Source organism: Cherax quadricarinatus, chromosome 48, assembly GCF_038502225.1.
Source record: "Cherax quadricarinatus isolate ZL_2023a chromosome 48, ASM3850222v1, whole genome shotgun sequence".
Taxonomy (NCBI): domain Eukaryota; kingdom Metazoa; phylum Arthropoda; class Malacostraca; order Decapoda; family Parastacidae; genus Cherax; species Cherax quadricarinatus.
Window position 1 is genome coordinate 4,537,340 of NC_091339.1, and position 19,388 is coordinate 4,556,727.

The 19,388-nt window shown below is 38.2% G+C and overlaps 1 protein-coding gene across 17 annotated transcripts in view; it reads left to right on the top strand.

Annotated features, from left to right (window-relative positions):
• LOC128696147 (protein lin-10) overlaps positions 1 to 19,388 on the top strand; it is a 921,476-nt gene that overhangs the window by 704,843 nt on the left and 197,245 nt on the right. For 12 of the 17 annotated variants that reach the window (XM_053787271.2, XM_053787270.2, XM_053787272.2 and 9 more), the window contains one exon: positions 18,637 to 18,676. In XM_053787271.2, the coding sequence (XP_053643246.2) occupies positions 18,637 to 18,676 (40 nt within the window). Of the gene's footprint in view, position 1; positions 300 to 7,960; positions 8,047 to 18,636; positions 18,677 to 19,388 lie in introns of those variants that run through there. The other 5 variants (XM_053787283.2, XM_053787287.2, XM_070094818.1 and 2 more) reach the window with 5 other exon arrangements.

Below are 19,388 nucleotides of genomic sequence, written 5' to 3' on the forward strand. Positions count from 1 at the left end.
GTTTTTCCGAGCAACTGGAAGGTCAATACGGCGTCATCTGTGGTAGCCCTATAAACCACCAACACGGAAAACAAAAGTGGCGACACTTCAACTCGTGAGAAGAAACTTGAAGCAAACGCAGTTATCTTGAAGAAGAATCATAATATTCTTGATAATAATGATGGGGAGGAGCTTTTAAGGTGACACCTAGTGTCGTCAAGAAGACAATAATGAGAGGAGTCAGGAATAAAACAGTATAAGAGTGATGAAAGAGGTCTAGATAACCGACTTTTCATAACATTTTGTTGCCAAATTTTCAAGTTCGTATATTCAACTCCAACCTTTATATTATCCTTTGTACCTGTGTACCAACTTACTATCATATTATAACCAAGTCATTGCCATTGTTATTTTTTACTTCTTATTCTTTTGGTACTTTAATTTGTGAATTTTATTTTGTCAATTTAAATCTAGTTATACTCTTGATCTTGTTCGCTGTATAGCCCTTGTGGCTTAGCGCTTCTTTTTTATTATAATAATAATCTTGATCTTGTTAACAACCTATATCAGACCCAAGTGCAATTGCAAGTATCATTTTAATTTGTATTTTTATATTATAAGTTTATACCTAGTTGTACTTTAGCTCATTCTAGCTCAATACATAGACAACACTAAATTCATTATATTAGACCTTAGTGCAATTACAAGAGTGAATCTGGTGCCACTTGTAATTTTTTTTTTATAGTATTAGTTTATACCTAGTTGTACTTTAGCTCATTCTAGCACAACACATTGACAATATCAATTTCATTATGTTTATTAGTGACTGTACTCTATATGACCAAAGTGCTTTAGCGGTTTACTTATCCAAACCTCCCACCACTACAGAAATCAGTATTTGTGATGAATGGTTTAGAAAACCGACAAGTTGAAAAAGTGTTGCATAAGTGTCTCAATTTTTCACAAATCAGTATTAGAACTCACCACATAATACAGGATATAAACAACCACTATTTAAACCTAAAAGATGAATGATCATGTTGACCCTGATCTAAACCGCCATAATATAATACACAATCAAAACTTATTGGAAAGTAACTGCCTTTATTACACAGCATCACAAGCCAGCACTATCCTGAACACTGCTCAAAGTCTATCAGTTCTCAACTACAACATCAGGTCCTTAAGCAAACACTATGATGACCTCCTGGCACTCCTTCAGTCACTGAAGACACACTTCTCCTGCATTATTCTTACTGAGACCTGGCTTAAGCAGGACACAATTGATATCTACCCACTACCAGGATACACAGCAATCCACAACTGCAGACCATACCAAGTTGGGGGTGGTACTGCAATCTATTACTCTAACCAACTATCTTGTATTAGCACTAATTGCTTTAGTGATGAATATGGGGAATACATTTTTGCTAATTTTACTGTAAAAAAACCTCAAGACACCTATAACAATCGGTGCCATATACCAGATACCCCACACAAACATCCCAAACTTCAGTGAGAATCTAAAGTCACTAATAACAAACAGACAAATGAACAAGCACCACCTTCTCTTAGCTGGAGACTTCAATATCAACCTTGGCATACTAGATTATCAGCCTGTAACTGATTTCATCAACAATATGAACACCACACTTCTCATACCAACAATAACTAAACCAACCAGGCTGACTGAGACAAGTGCAACCATAATAGACCACATATGGACCAATATACTAGCCCCCCTTAAATCAGGGATAATCACAGACAGCACTACTGACCACTACCCAACCTTCCTCTTAACAAATATTAGTAAGCCACCACTCGAATACAACAAAGTTTCATTTAGACTCCATGACGAGGCCTCAATAAGGAATTTCACAGCAGACCTAGAGACTGTTGACTGGCCTACAGAATTTTCTAATGCCAATGGTATTGACGATTTGACAGACATTTTTCTTAACAAAATACTTAGACTATACAACAAACATTGTCCTATAAAAACAAAACAGATCACGAATAAACGGCTTGGTTGCCCATGGCTAACCAGCAGCATTCTGAAATCCATTGATAAGAAACACCAATATGAAAAGCAATATAGTTATTCTTAAACAATATTCTTAAACAATATTCAACAGTTCTCACCAAATTAATAAAGAAAGCCAAAAAACTGTACTACTCCACCAGATTCACTGACACAAGAGGAGATATAAAAAAGACCTGGAAAACACTTTCCCAGATTCTGGGGACCCACAAACTGAAAAAAAACAAGAATATTGTTCTAACTAAACCTCATGAAACACCACTGCATCCCACTGATACAGCTAACAAGATAAACGACTTCTTCTCAAACATAGGATCAAATCTCGCCAGTAAAATCCCACGTACCAATGCCCATGCCAGGGACTACCTACATGGGAATTTCCCAAATTCCTTCTATCTTGTACCAACTGAGCCCACGGAAGTCACCGCGATCATAAAATCACTTAAAAATAACTTGGGGAATCTCTCACGTCCCACCATTATTGTACAAGCGAGCAGCCCATGTCCTTTCGCATGCTATTACATTACTTTTTAACAAGTCACTAGAAACTAGCACTTTCCCGACACTACTCAAGACAGCAAGGGTTACACCAATACATAAAGGTGGTGACCCTACAGACGTAAATAACTATAGGCCAATATCAAACTTACCATTGCTATCCAAAATCTTCGAGAAACTCGTGCACAGGAGACTACATTCATTTATAACGTCACAAAACATACTCAACCCCTGCCAATTTGGATTCAGGAAAAATAAAAGCACTAATGATGCAATTATAAAAATTCTAGACCTGCTTTACACAGCATTGGAAAATAAGGAATATCCGCTAGGAATTTTTATTGACCTAAGAAAAGCGTTTGACACAGTCGACCACGGGATCCTACTCCACAAACTTGACCACTATGGTATAAGAGGCCATGCGCTTGCATATTTTAAATCCTACCTTTCTAATAGGTATCAGTATGTCACCATTAAAGACACAGCCTCATCAATAAGGCCACTTGATACTGGAGTTCTGCAAGGAAGTGTCCTTGGACCCCTGCTCTTCCTCGTTTACATCAATGATCTTCCAAACATATCCCAACATCTGAAACCCATTCTCTTTGCTGACGACACGACTTATGTCATCTCCCACCCTAATCTTGCAACCCTCAACACCATTGTTAACGAGGAGCTGCTCAAAATATCGACTTGGATGACAGCCAATAAACTTACACTTAACACTGGCAAAACCTACTATATTATGTTTGGTAGCAGAGCAGGTGTTGTGCAACTTAACATTAAGATCGACAACACTCTAATTGCCAGACATAATGAGGGCAAATTCCTTGGCCTGTACCTCGACAACAACCTAACTTTCAGCACCCATATCCAACACATAACAAAAAAAGTATCCGAAACGGTGGGGATCCTCTCCAAGATACGATACTACATACCGCAAACTGCCCTTCTCACACTATACCATTCACTTATATATCCATACCTCACCTATGCTATCTGTGCTTGGGGTTCAACTGCAGCAACACACCTAAAGCCAATAATAACCCAACAAAAAGCCGCAGTAAGAATAATCACTAAATCCCATCCCTGGCAACACCCCCCCCCCCCACTCTTCATAGATCTAAACTTGCTCCCTGTTCAGAACATCCACACTTACTACTGTGCAGTCTATATCTACAGGACCTTAAATTCCAATATTAACCTTGACCTAAAATGCTTTCTTGATAGTTGTGACAGGATCCACAGGCATAACACCAGGCACAAACATCTCTATGACATTCCCCGTGTTCGACTAAACCTTTACAAAAATTCAATGTATTTCAAAGGACCTAAAATCTGGAACACCCTACCTGAAAACTCTAAAACTACAGACACATTCATCACTTTCAAAACTACAGTTAGAAATCATCTTATCTCCCTGATCCACCCCGACAACTAACTACATGATAACCACCTGGTGGTTCACAATTACACTCACTCACCCACTGACTATAAACCCAGAAATACTAATCTTAATCTTAAAATAATAAATCCTAACTAGTTATAAGTTTGCCTATGATACTCCAATATAGACACTTTGCTTTTGTTTTGGCACAATACATTCACATTGCTAAACTCACAAATTATGATGTAGTCACTTAGCCTTAATACCATAATCTGTAAGGATTTAATGTTAAGAATTAATCTAAGTCTGCTTGAAATGCCTAGCCATGCTAGGTGTCCTAGTGGTCCCCTCTGTAATTAGTATTTTATAACATGTAAACCACAAAATAACCAAAACCTGTAAACCCCACATTGTAACCCTTATAGAGAATAAACTTGAATTGAATTGAATAAGCTGTTAAGTAAAAGGACACAAATTAAACTAATGTGACATTTTTTTGTGGCAACGTTTCGCTCTCCAGGAGCTTTGTCAAGCTGTTACATTCACTTGTAAGACGAAGAATGAGGGGAGACATGATAGAAGTGTACGAGTGGAAGATGGGTATTAACAAAGGGGATATTAACCCTTTGAGGGTCGACAGGCCCTCTCCGAAACTCGTTCTCAGGGTCGACCAAATTTAAAAAAGAAAAAAAATTATTTTCTCTTATGAAAAGATAGAGAATCTTTTCCCGATCATAAAGACACCAAAAGTTTGAAATTTGATAGAAAACTTACGGAATTATGCTCTCGCAAAGTTAGCGGTCTCGGCGATGTTTACGCATCGGCGATTTTGCCCACTTTGAGCCCCATTTTCGGCCAATTTCACTGTACTAGTCGACAAAAAACATGAATATTTCGCTAGAACTCCACATTTTCTATCGAATGGGTGCAAGAAACCACCCATTTATAAATTCAACTATCCAGTACAGTGGTCAGAATTTAGCAATTTTGCCAATTTCACACAAATTTCAAAAGATCCCAATTTCCGAATAGGGTCCAGAATAAACAAGAAAGACATTCCTGACACTAAAATGACATTTCCTCTAGTCATTAGTCACGTCTCAAGGCCCCTCTTATATTCTTTTGCTTTCCACTTTGAATTTTTATTCTCACAAAAAATATAAGATTTACTGTTATGCAGACTACTGCATTAGTGTAAAAAATGGTAAAAATATTATTGGTGCACTTGTAAAAGAATATTAGACTCACCAGTTGACGTGTATTGCACGCTTGGCACGATTTGTTTACTTTTGAAGTTTGGTAAAAATCGAACATTTCTGCTACTTTGAGCTCAATTTCAAGGCACCTTTCATTGTAAAACCAGTCAAAATCATCTCAATTTCTGTAATATGTCTTCCATTCTATAAAATGAGACCAAGAAAACTAGAATACAACAATAAATACCATACGAAAATACACTGCAAAGTCGCTGATTTATTAAAAAAAATGGTCAAAGTTTTTTTTTTTTCATTATGCACTGTGTGCTGCAGGATTTTTTTTAGACTGTGCACACTGACCACATAGACCCATTCTTTCATATGAAGGCCTACCAGCTTTCTCCCACTAGATTTGAGGCCGCTAGAATTTATGAGTACTAGTACGTCAAAAACCCCTACGCGTAAAACGTACTAGTACGACCAAAACCCTCAAAGGGTTAATGAGGTCTTGAGGATATCTCTCCAAGAGAGAACCCACAGTAATGGATTCAAATTAGATAAGTTTAGATTTCGAAAGGATATAGGCAAGTATTGGTTTGGAAATAGAATAGTTGATGAGTGGAACAGTCTTCCTAGTAGGGTTACTGAAGCTAAAACGTTGGGTAGTTTCAAATTTAGGTTGGATAAATGCATGAGTGAGAGGGGTTGAATTTGAGTGAGACTTGCATAATGAATAAATAGAATCATCAAAACTTATTTCTTGGGTGGCATTGCAAATTGGTTGGCAAATATTTTGTTAATGGGAAGGATTGTAAAGGACCTGCCTAGTATGGGCCAACAGGCCTGCTGCAGTGTTCCTCCTTTCTTATGTTCAAACAATACATGGACACAGAGGGTATATATAGGCTTTGAGTAAGGTGTATTACAAGTAGAGGTAGTAGTAGTAGAATCCACCTGAAAACAGTAAACGCTGCCATCACATAATTGCTACTACATAAAAGGACATGCCCAGTTTGGGCCAACAGGCCTGCTGCAGTATTCCTCCTTTCTTATGTTCTTATATAATATAGGAGGAACACTGAAACATGCCTTCTCAAATCCATCCATATACATTTGCCCAACCTATTTTTTATGCTACCTAAGCCATAGCTTTTGTAGCCTTTTCTTCTCATGTACCAGCTAACTTTTTCACCACATTTATAACTACTACTACCTCTACTTGTACTACACCTTGCTTAAAGCCTATATATACCTTCTGTGTCCATGTAGTGTTTGTAACGGCTTGAAAAAACTCCTGGAGAGAAAAACGTTGCCATAATAAAAGTCACACTAGTTGCATTTGTGTCCTTTTACTTAACATGTCGGTAATTTTACCAATATTAATAAAATTGATAAGCTGATTATTATTATTTTTAATCATGGGGGAGCGCCAAACCCATAGGATTATACAGCGCATATGGGTGGGATGGAAGGTATTCAGGCTTAATTCGGGGAACCAGAGCACAGATCCAATTCCCAAGATCAAGAGCCCCTTACCAGCATCAAGGAATCTCCCTTGTGTGGACCGAGAAGCTGAAGAGTGAGACTCTTTGCAGCATTTGGTAATCTTTACTGAGGAAACGTTTTGCCAGCCAGTGGCTTCTTCAGTCCAGTACAAGAAGAATGGTGGAAGATGAGTATGAGGTAATCAGTCCATGGACTGAATGCATCGACTCCAGGCTGAGGGGCTGATTACCTCAAGCTCCTCCTACTCTTCCACTGTTCTTCTCTGTATTGGACTGAAGAAGCCACTGGCTAGTGAAACATTCCCACAATAAAGATTCCTAAGTGTTGCAAAAGTGTTTCATTCTTCAACTTCAGGCTGCAGATTTTGTGCCCATAATGTTTGTGTATGCCATGTGTTAGTCTAAATTATGTTTGTTCTATTTATATTGATCTTGAAGCTTAACCCTTAAACTGTCCAAACATAGATCTACGTTTTTTCAACATTTGAAAGTATGTAAAAAATGGAGATTTTTTTTTTTAACAACTGAAAATGTGTATAAAAACTTTGATCTATATTTTTTTTTTGTTATATTTGAAAATATGTAAAAAAACGTAGATCTACTTTTGGAGCACTACGCATGTGAACTTAGATCTGTTTGGACAGTTTAACTTTTAAACGGTCCAAACAGATTGGCGTTCAAATTCATAGTGCTACAAAAGTAGATCTACTTTTTTTTAAATATTTTCAAATATAACAAAAAAATAATGTAGATAAAAGTTTTTTTACACGTTTTCAAATGTAAAACAAAAAAGATCTACATTTTTTTACATACTTTCAGATGTTGAAAAAGCGTATATATACGTTTGGACCGTTTAAGGGTTAAGGGTTAATGTAGTGATGGATCGTGTCATTACGATTTCATGAGTCAGAGTGATGGATGTTTATTTTTATTTGATGTAATTTAGTTTTCTACATAAATAGATGTAACTGTTTAAGGTTGATGAAGAAGAGAGTTTTATATGTATTACTGTGAAGAAAATTATGAGGGTTGTTATTCACACTATTAACCCAGAGGGTTAATAACCCAAGATACCCCAAAAGATTTTATCGTGATTTATTAACCCAGAGATTGCCTTATTTCCATTGAGGTCTTGTGATCCTCTTTCCCAGGATGCAACCCACAGCAGTTGACTAACAGCTAGGTACCTACCTACTGCTAGGTGAACAAGAGCAGCAGGTGTAAGGAAATATGCCCACTGTTTCTTCTTGTTCAAGGATTAAATTCAGATCTTTCAGACGTGAGCTGAAGATACCACCACCTGAGCCCTGAGCCAAGCTGTGTAGCTTATACCCTCTAGGGAGGTGCCTTAATGCTGGTGAGGGGTGCTTGGGCCACCTTTATGGAGAACAGCTTGGTTGTTTATTAACAAACACATGAAATATTCAAACCCAAGTAAAGGTAGTTATTTGTTATACAGACTATTTAACTAGATATTAACCAATTAAATACCTTTTGTGAGAAGAAGACTGTGTGGTAGAATGCGTGTCATGTCCAATCAGCAGCAAGGATTCAATGTCGGTGTTCTAATAATATGCTATACTCGCTTTAAAATAAAACAATTGCCACTGCACGATCATTCACCAATTAGCAATATCACACGAGTTTTTTACAGCAAATATGAGTACCATTGTAGAATATGTATATTTTTTTAATGTGTTAGGTAAGGGGCTATGTTTGGATATGGTTAGGTTAGGTTGGGTTGAATTAAGCTACATTGGGTTTTGTTAGTTGGGTTCAATTCAGTTGCGTTGAGGTACGTTACCTAGTGCAACTTTACCATTCCTAACCAAGCCAAACCTAACTTAACCTAACTGAATCTAATCTAACATTTTTTTTTCTGGGGGGGGGGGGGACAATTTCCACAAAATAAAACAACCATATATTGCAAAACCCACTTGATATATTACAATATATCAGCTGAGCAGCTGTTCTCGATATTGACTGGCTTTTGGTCCAGGGAAATAGATTTGTTTTTCCCTTCTTTGAATCAAACCTGATTGCCTCCTATTTCCCATGGGCTGTATAACCCCTACAGGTTTAGTTTTCACACTGCTACTAATAATAATAATAGTAATTGACTTATTTCCATTGTGGCTCTTTGATCCTCTACCCCAGGATGCAACCCACAACAGTGAGTTGGCTCCCAGATACCTCTTACTGCTAGGTGAACAGGGGCAGCAGGTGTAAGACAAATTGCCCAGGATTGAACTGTGGTATAGCACTTATTTTTAAAATGATGGATTGTAAACTGAACATGCTACCACATGCCATACTTTGGCAAAAATTTAAATATAATTCTGCAAAGTTTTATATAGGATTGGTAATTTTTTGGCAGTGTTTATTTGTCTGGCAGCTGGGCAATAAACAGTTTGTTAAAAGTTTTTCACATGGTAATTGGGTAGCAACCAGTTTGCAGGTTAGATTAAGTTAGGTTATATAAACCTTCAAAAATATATATTTACCTACAAATGTAAAAAAGTTGAAAATAAATGGATATGGAGTGTTTGATAATGAGTTTCCGTATTTGTTTATGTTTGGGCACCTGGCTACTGGTCAGATAGTCTTGGTCAATGTTTTTATATGCATTTTTTTACACATCCACATATACATACATATACTGTAAATACATATATATGTATACACACACATATACTAATGCTTGAGCACTCAGCAGGCATATGTGAATTCAGTTGATTGGAGTTAGTGGAAATAAGTAGTCTTTAGGATTTAATATGCTGTTGGAGTGTGAAATTTAGGGAAAATTGGTTAGCTGGACTTGAGTCTTGGAGGTGGGAAGTATTGTGCCTGTGCTGTGAGGTTAGTTTTTAAATAGGTTTTGCATATGTAAAAATTTTTTTTAATGATCATGAGGGTGCACATGTTTTAGGGACCTAAAAAGTACATTATTTAGGTTTAACTTAGGAAACTCAATAAAATAAGACAATATGACTTATTTCCATTGCAACAAAGTGGATTATTTGAATTGTGGCACCAGTGCACTTCTGTACATCTGCTACTGAATGAATGATGGTTGCCTTACTTTGGTGAGAGATGGGTGGTGTGGTAAAAATTTTTTATGTAATTCATAGTAAGTTTAAACTAGGTTAATTTACACACATTTTCTTTTTTAACACACTGGCTGTCTCCCACTGAAGTAGGGTGACCCAGAAAGTATGAAACACTTTCACCATCACTCACTCCATCACTGTCTTGCCAGAGGCATGCCACCCCTAACAGCTCAGATGTCTCTCCAGATTGCAGTATCCTCTTCCCTACTTCAGAGTGCAGGCACTGGACTCAAGTCCAGCTAACCAGTTTTCCTGAATCCCCTCATAAATGTTACCTTGCTCACACTCCAACAGCACATTAAGTCATAAAAACTACTAGCCTCCACTCTTATCTAACATGCTCACACATTCCTGTTGGGTGTTCAAGACCCAACAGGAATGTGTAAGGGGATTTGAGAGATGGGGGTAAATCCCTCCTTCAAACCTTTCCTAGGCCAACCCATATCCTGCCTTCCCTTCACTACAAATGTATACACCTTCAAGTCACCCAATTTTGCTTCATCCTCTCTAAATGACTAAACCTCTCCAACCCCACCTTAGCCCTCTGGATAATACTTTTAGAAACTCTTCACCTCCCAATCTCCAAACTATGAATTCTGTGTGTAATATTCACACCACGCATTGCCCTCAGACATAACATCTCAACTGCCTCCTCCTCCTCACTGCAGCATTTCCTCTTTTGCCTCCATGGATAATGTTTAATGTTCTTTGTTTCCACAGATACCTTAATGCACCACCCACCTTTTTTTCATAGACTTGTCTGCTGACAAACCCATTTCAAAATATCTGAACACATTTATTCACTCCATGCTCCCTCCTTCCAGTCTGATATCCAGTCTTTCAGTATCTAATATTTTTGTATTTTCACCACCTTGCTCTTACCTATGTTTGCTTTTGATTTCCTTCTTTTACATACCCTCCTGAATTCATTCACCAACCTTTGCACTTTTCTTCAGAATCTCCCAAAAAGCAGTGTCATCTGCAAGAAGCAGCTGTGACAACTCCCACTTTATATTAGATTTCTTATTAATTCCACACCTCTCCCCAACACCCTGGCATTCATTACTTGTAAGGATTGGTTATGGTTTATAGCATCCCAGTAATTGAAACAGACCTGGTGAAAACCTATAAAACAGATTGGGGGATGTAAGGGAGCCCTACCTGTCCTCAGGAAAATCATCAAAAATTGAATATTTCCAGTACTTTGAGTCCATTTCCCAACAGAATCATCTTTATTTCAATAGTATATCTTCCATTCTATCAACTGATACCGAGAAACAGCCAATAAAACTGTAAAACCATCCCAAAAACACCTCGAAGTCACTGTTTTCAACCAAATGTGAGTTTTGCTTTTCCTATCATGCACTGTGTAGGGGGGGGGGGGCAGAAAGCAGGATTTTTTTTATTTTGTGCACACTCGCTGCACAGACCTATTCTTTTATCTCTAGGCCAAAATTTACTGCTCAAGGCTTATTTTCAGGAGTTGATCTCAAAACTTAGATCTACGTAAGTGACCTTGATGTCCGTAATGTAGTTCTACGAATGAGACAGTGAAAGGGTTAATGAGAGATTTTACTGTATTTGTAAGATTCAGCAGAGCATGTAAATAGTATATAAATCTTGAAAAGGAATACAGTAATGTATCTGATAAGAACATTAACCCTTTCACTGTTAGTCATGTAGATCTACATTATTGACACCAGTGTCACTTGTGTAGTCCTGTGTCATAATTACAGCACCCTCAAATATTCTGTGATTAGTAAATAATGGCCAAAATATGAGAGATGAGTCTATGCAGTGAATGCGCACGGTATGTGAAAAATCCTTTCCCATGCAGTGCATAATGGGAACTGCCAATCTCTGACCTTGTGTTTGATTTTTAAAATAGTGACTAACCCTTTGAGGGTCCAAACCGTAGTTCTACATCATGAGCTCAGCTCACTCAGATAAGCTGTGAACAATAAATTTGGGCCTAGATATGAGAGAATGCATCTATGTGGTAAGTGTGCACCATATAAAAGAAATCCTGCAGCATGCAGTGCATAATGAGGAAAAAGCAGAACCGTGTTTTTGGATTAAAACACCGACTTTGCTGTGTATTTTCATATGGTTTTTATGGTTGATCTCATTTGATAGAATGGAAGATATATTACAGAAATAGAGATGATTTTGATTGGTTTTAGTACTGAAAATAGCTTGAAATTGAGCTCAAAGTAGAGGAAATGTTCGATTTTTACCGATGTTCGAGAGTAAACAAATGACGTCACGCAACTGATACACATCAACTGGTGGATCTAATTTACATTCACAAATGCACTGATATTAGTTATACAATTATTACAATATTGCATAACAGTAGATCTTCTATTTTTTGGTGTGAATAAAAATTCTTTATGTAAATGAAAAATAAAAATAAAATTAGTCTGTAAAGCCTGAAAACATAACAATTAAACAGAGGAAATGTTATTTTAGTGCCAGGAATACCTGCATTGTTTATTCTGGACCCAATTTTGAAATTGGAATATTTTGAACATTGTGTGAAATTGGCCAAATTACTACTGATTTCTGATCACTTTATTGGGTAGATGAACTAGTTAATTTGGCAGTTTCTTGTGCTCGATCGATAAAACAGAAGTAATACTAGGGAAATAACTAAGAATTTGGTCGATTGGAATAATGTAATTGGCCTAAAATAGGAGTCAAAGTGAGCAAAATCATTGATGCATAAATATCACTGGCGCAGTAAAATTCACGATAATGTGATTTCATCAGTTTCCCACGAAATTTTGTGCTTTTTTTTTTATTACCTTCAGAAAAAGATTCACTGTCATTTCATAAGAAAGCATTTTCTAAGTTAGTTTTTATTGCATTTTTTACTTTCTTGGTATTAATTGATAGATGGAAGACATATTAGTGAAATAGAGATCATTTAATTTTAAATGGAATTTCTTGAAATGGGCCTCAAAGTGTTGGAAAAATTAGATTTTTTGCAATTTTCCTCAGGAAGGGTTTCCCCTATACCTGTCTTGTTTTATGTTTTGTTTTTTCAATGAGTAAATAACAGCTTTTTTGTCTGACTTTGTGCAAGTTGAAGACATACTACAGTCTGCATCTATATAATAATTATAATGTACATGCTAGCTTTTTTCTGATGGTACTTAATTGAATCCCCAGTTCTTTCCATAAGTACAGTGGTCCCTCAATAATCGACCGGCCTGAAAGTCGACCATTTCGGAAATCAACCGGTTTTTTTGACAAAATATTGACTCGGAAATTGACCGAAATTCGTTTATCGACCCGTCTCGACCCGTCGTCCCAGACGCGTATGCACGAGGTAAGCGGGCCTCGACCCGCCTCAGCCTTCCTTCCCAGCCAGTGTGCCATGGTTTACCAGTTAGCGGCGGTCCTCTCACGTGCTCCAGTGAAATATTTCATAATATTTCATTTATTTTAGTGCTTGCAAGTTATTTAAGTGCTAAATAAGCTACCATGGCTCCAAAGAAATTGTGGCCAGATTGTGTCGACAAGAGGGATTTGGAAGGGTTTGGGGCTGACCCTGATGAGCCTATGTCAGTTTTGAACTCTATTGTGGCACTGGGGAGTTCCATGGGGTTGGATGTGAGTTTGGAGGATGTCGAAGAGTTGGTGGAGGACCACAACGAAGAGCTAACCACTGAGGAGCTGCAAGAGCTTCAGCAGGAAGAGCAACAGATCGCAGCTCAGAATCTTGCTGCAGAGGAGGAGGAAGAGAGATGGAAGAAGGTGCCTTCTTCAGAAATTAAGGATATTTTTACTATGTGGGGTAAGATGGAAAGATTTATGGAGAAACATCACCCAGAGAAGGATGTTGCAAGCCATATCGGCAACTTGTACAGTGACAGAGTCACTTTCATACATTCCCTTCTTTGCCTCCATAGATAACATTTTTTGCCTCCACATATACCTCAATGCACCACTCACCTTTTTTCCTTCATCAGTTCTATGATTAACCTCATCCTTCATAAATCCATCCACTGACATGTCAACTTCCAAATATCTGAAAACATTCACTTCTTCCATACTCCTCCTCCCCAATTTGATATCCAATTTTTCTTTATCTAAATCATTTGATACCCTCATCACCTTACTCTTTTCTATGTTCACTTTCAATTTTCTACCTTTACACACACACACACACACACACACACACACACACACACACACACACACACACACACACACACACACACACACACACACACACACACACACACACGACATGATGGAAGGGTTAGACTCAGAAGTGTCCCTGTTTGCAGATGATGTGAAGTTAATGAGGAGAATTAAATCTGATGAGGACCAGGCAGGACTTCAAAGAGACCTGGACAGACTGGACACCTGGTCCAGCAAATGGCTTCTCGAATTTAATCCTGCCAAATGCAAAGTCATGAGGATAGGGGAAGGGCACAGAAGACCACAGACAGAGTATAGGCTAGGTGGCCAAAGACTGCAAACCTCACTCAAGGAGAAAGATCTTGGGGTGAGTATAACACCGAGCATGTCTCCGGAAGCACACATCAATCAGATAACTGCTGCAGCATATGGGCGCCTGGCAAACCTGAGAACAGCATTCCGATACCTTAGTAAGGAATCGTTCAAGACACTGTACACCGTGTATGTCAGGCCCATACTGGAGTATGCAGCACCTGTTTGGAACCCGCACTTGATAAAGCACGTCAAGAAACTAGAGAAAGTACAAAGGTTTGCGACAAGGTTAGTTCCAGAGCTAAGGGGAATGTCCTATGAAGAAAGATTAAGGGAAATCGGCCTGACGACACTGGAGGACAGGAGGGTCAGGGGAGACATGATAACGACATATAAAATACTGCGTGGAATAGACAAGGTGGACAAAGACAGGATGTTCCAGGGAGGGGACACAGAAACAAGAGGCCACAATTGGAAGTTGAAGACACAAATGAGTCAGAGAGATATTAGGAAGTATTTCTTCAGTCATAGAGTTGTAAGGCAGTGGAATAGCCTAGAAAATGACGTAGTGGAGACATGAACCATACACAGTTTTAAGACGAGGTTTGATAAAGCTCATGGAGCGGGGAGAGAGAGGGCCCAGTAGCAACCAGTGAAGAGGCGGGGCCAGGAGCTAAGACTCGACCCCTGCAACCACAAATAGGTGAGTACACACACACACACTTTTTTTTTCTACAAGTTGGCTGTCTCCCACCGAGGCAGGGTGACCCAAAAAAGAAAATCCCCAAAAAGAAAATACTTTCATCATCATTCAACACTTTCACCTCACTCAAACATAATCACTGTTTTTGCAGAGGTGCTCGGAACACAACGGTTTAGAAGCATATATGTATATAGATACACAACATATCCCTCCAAACTGCAAATATCCCAAAACCCCTCCTTTAAAGTGCAGGCATTGTACTTCCCTTTTCCAGGACTCAAGTCTGGCTATATAAAAATAACTGGTTTCCCTGAATCCCTTCACTAAATATTACCCAGCTCACACTCCAACAGATCGTCAGGTCCCAAATACCATTCGTCTCCATTCCTATCGAACACGCTCATGCACGCCTGCTGGAAGTCCAAGCCCCTCACCCACAAAACCTCCCTTACCCCTTCCTTCCAACCTTTTCGAGGACGACCCCTACCCCGCCTTCCTTCCCGTACAGATTTAAATGCTCTCCATGTCATTCTACTTTGATCCATTCTCTCTAAATGACCAAACCACCTCAACAACCCCTCTTCAGCCCTCTGACTAATACTTTTATTAACTCCACACCTCCTAATTTCCACACTCCGAATTTTCTGCATAATATTTACACCACACATTGCCCTTAGACAGGACATCTCCACTGCCTCCAACCGCCTCCTCGCTGCTGCATTCACAACCCAAGCTTCACACCCATATAAGAGTGTTGGTACTACTATACTTTCATACATTCCCTTCTTTGCCTCCATAGATAACATTTTTTGACTCCACATATACCTCAATGCACCACTCACCTTTTTTCCCTCATCAATTCTATGATTAACCTCATCCTTCATAAATCCATCTGCCGACACGTCAACTCCCAAGTATCTGAAAACATTCACTTCTTCCATACTCCTCCTCCCCAATTTGATATCCAATTTTTCTTTATCTAAATCATTTGATGCCCTCATCACCTTACTCTTTTCTATGTTCACTTTCAACTTTCTACCTTTACACACACTCCCAAACTCATCCACTAACCTTTGCAATTTTTCTTTAGAATCTCCCATAAGCACAGTATCATCAGCAGAAAGTAACTGTGTCAGTTCCCATTTTGTATTTGATTTTCCATAATTTAATCCCACCCCTCTCCCGAACACCCTAGCATTTACTTCCTTTACAACCCCATCTATAAATACAGTGGACCCCCGCATAACGATTACCTCCGAATGCGACCAATTATGTAAGTGTATTTAAGTAAGTGCGTTTGTATGTGTATGTTTGGGGGTCTGAAATGGACTAATCTACTTCACAATATTTCTTATGGGAACAAATTCGGTCAGTACTGGCACCTGAACATACTTCTGGAGTGAAAAAATATCGTTAACCAGGGGTCCACTGTATATTAAACCACCATGGTGACATTACACATCCCTGTCTAAGACCTACTTTTACCGGGAAGTAGTCTCCCTCTCTTCTACACATCCTAACCTGAGCCTCATTATCCTCATAAAAACTCTTTACAGCATTTAGTAACTTACCACCTATTCCATATACTACTTGCAACATCTGCTATATTGCTCCCGTATCCTCTCTATCATATGCCTTTTCTAATCCATAAATGCAATAAAAACTTCCCTACCTTTATCTAAATACTGTTCACATATATGCTTCAATGTAAACACATGATCTACACATCTCTTACCCACTCTAAAACCTCCTTGCTCATCTGCAATCCTACATTCTGTCTTACCTCTAATTCTTTCAATTATAACCCTACCATACACTTTTCCTGGTATACTCAGTAAACTTATTCCTCTATAATTTTTACAATCTCTTTTGTCCCCCTTCCCATTATATGAAGGGACTATACATGCTCTCCACCAATCTCTAGGTACCTTCCCCTCTTTCATACATTTATTAGACAAAAATACCAACCACTCCAACACTAAATACCCCCCTTGCTTTTAACATTTCTGTCATGATCCCATCAGTTCCAGCTGCTTTACCCCCTTTCATTCTACGTAATGCCTCACACACCTCCCCTACACTCACATCCTGTTCTTCTTCACTCCTAAAAGATGGTATACCTCCCTGTCCAGTGCATGGAATTACCGCCTCCCCTTCTTCGTCGACATTTAAAAGTTCCTCAAAATATTCTCGCCATCTACCCAAAACTTCCATCTTCCCATCTACTAACTCCCCTACTCTGTTTTTAACTGACAAATCCATATGTTCCCTAGGCTTTCTTAACTTGTTTAACTCCAAAATTTTTTCTTATTTTCATTAAAATTTCTTGACAGTGCCTCTCCCACTCTATCATCTGCTCTCCTTTTGCAATCTCTCGCCATTCTCTTCACCTTTCTTTTACTCTCCATATACTCTACTCTTCTTATAACACTTCTGCTTTGTAAAAACCTCTCATAAGCTAACTTTTTCTCTTTTATCACAACCTTTACTTCATCATTACACCAATCACTCCTCTTTCCTCCTGCACCCACCCTCTTATAACCACAAACTTCTGCCCCACATTCTAATACTGCATTTTTAAACCTATTCCAACAGTCTTCAACCCCCCCACTGCTCATACTTGCACCAGTCCATCTTTCTGCCAATAGTTGCTTATATCTCACCCGAACTTCCTCCTCCCTTAGTTTATACATTCTCACCTCCCTCTTGCTGTTGCCAATTTTCCTCTTTTCCCATCTACCTCTTACTCTAACTGTAGCTACAACTAAATAATGATCCGATATGTCAGTTGCCCCTCTATAAACGTGTACATTCTGGAGCCTACCCATAAACCTTTTATCCACCAATACATAATCTAACAAACTACTTTCATTACATACTATATCATACTTTGTATATTTATTTATCCTCTTCGTCATAAAATATGTATTACTTATTACTAAACCTCTTTCTACACATAGCTCAATTAAAGGCTCTCAGGAACGGATTAATAACGTGAACCGGGGGTCCACTGTGTATGTGTGTGTGTGTGTGTGTACAATATATGCAAACAATTGCAGACGGGTGATCTTAACTATGCAGGACAAGCCACGGGAGGGTGGAAATTTTTAGCTCAAGTACTTTCACACTTCTCAGTGTGTCATCAGGAGCTGTGCAATGTTGCAAGGGAGCAACCAAAGCAGGGAGAGAGGTCTCAGAGTAATGTAGGTGTCACCGGCCACTGTGGCCGGTGACACCCAGGGAGGTACTACCGTCCTGCCAAGTGAGTGTAAAACGAAAGCCTGTAATTGTTTTACATGATGGTAGGATTGCTGGTGTCTTTTGTCTGTCTCATAACTATGCAAGATTACAGGTACGTCTTGCTACTTCTACTTACACTTAGGTCATGCTACACATACATGTACACATTTATTTATACACACTCATCTGAGCTTTCTTTGATTTTATCTTAATAGTTCTTGTTCTTATTACTTTTCCTTTTATATCCATGGTGAAGTGGAATAAGAATCTTTCCTCCATAAGCCATGCGTGTTGTAAAAGTCAGCTAAAATGCCGGGAACAATGGGCTAGTAGCCCCTTTTCCTGTAATGATTCCTAAAAAGAATAAGAATAAGAAAAAATATCACTAATATTTGTAAAAATTTCACCTGTCTTTGTTGAAGAGATACTTGGACTTTAAGCAGTAATAACAACATGTCATGCAACTGGATCTCAGATATTTTCAACACTAATTAAATATTTTTATTCTTGCAGGAAAAGGAAGCCAACAAGAAGAAAGGCCGCTCTAAAGAAGGTAATGCATGAACCCTGAAAAACAGAGTGAAGTCTTGTGTGTTACTGTCTGCACAAACCACTATGCTTGCTGCAATCATACACAGGTGCAAATAATGAGCTATGCACAAAACTTAAAATTCTTCTGAAACTCTCATTTTTCTTATCTATTTTAGAAAGATTTTAATACACTGTGATACTGAAATTGATAATGGTGTTGGTTTGTCTTATTACAGTAGTACGTACCAGTGTATTAATATGAGTTGCCATAATCAGATTGATTATATATTATCATTACCATTGGTTAAAAATTACATTACACAGACTGCCACATGCTTAGAGCAAACTTGAAATATGTTGAATTATTGTAGGTATATACCTGAGCTGTTATGAGTGTAATGTAAGTCATAAATGCATTATAACACTTGATTTTCAGTATTAGTTGGTAGAGTTTGCTTTACTTATTTGTGAAATATTAAGTAATACTGCTTTATAGCAGAATAAGTTTTTCAGTTAATTTTTTACTGGAATGCATAAAATAAAACACACATATGCCAAATCATGTAGATGTAAGTGAAATCATTCTCCCTCCTCCCCCTCCTAAGATGCATGTACTGAATGTATTCTCTTCAAAATCTTTGCCCAAATTGAGATGTTAAGCTTTATATCTTGGTATTTGCTTACATTACACTGTAGCATTGTATTTCTTACAGTTTAGACATTTATACATCTAG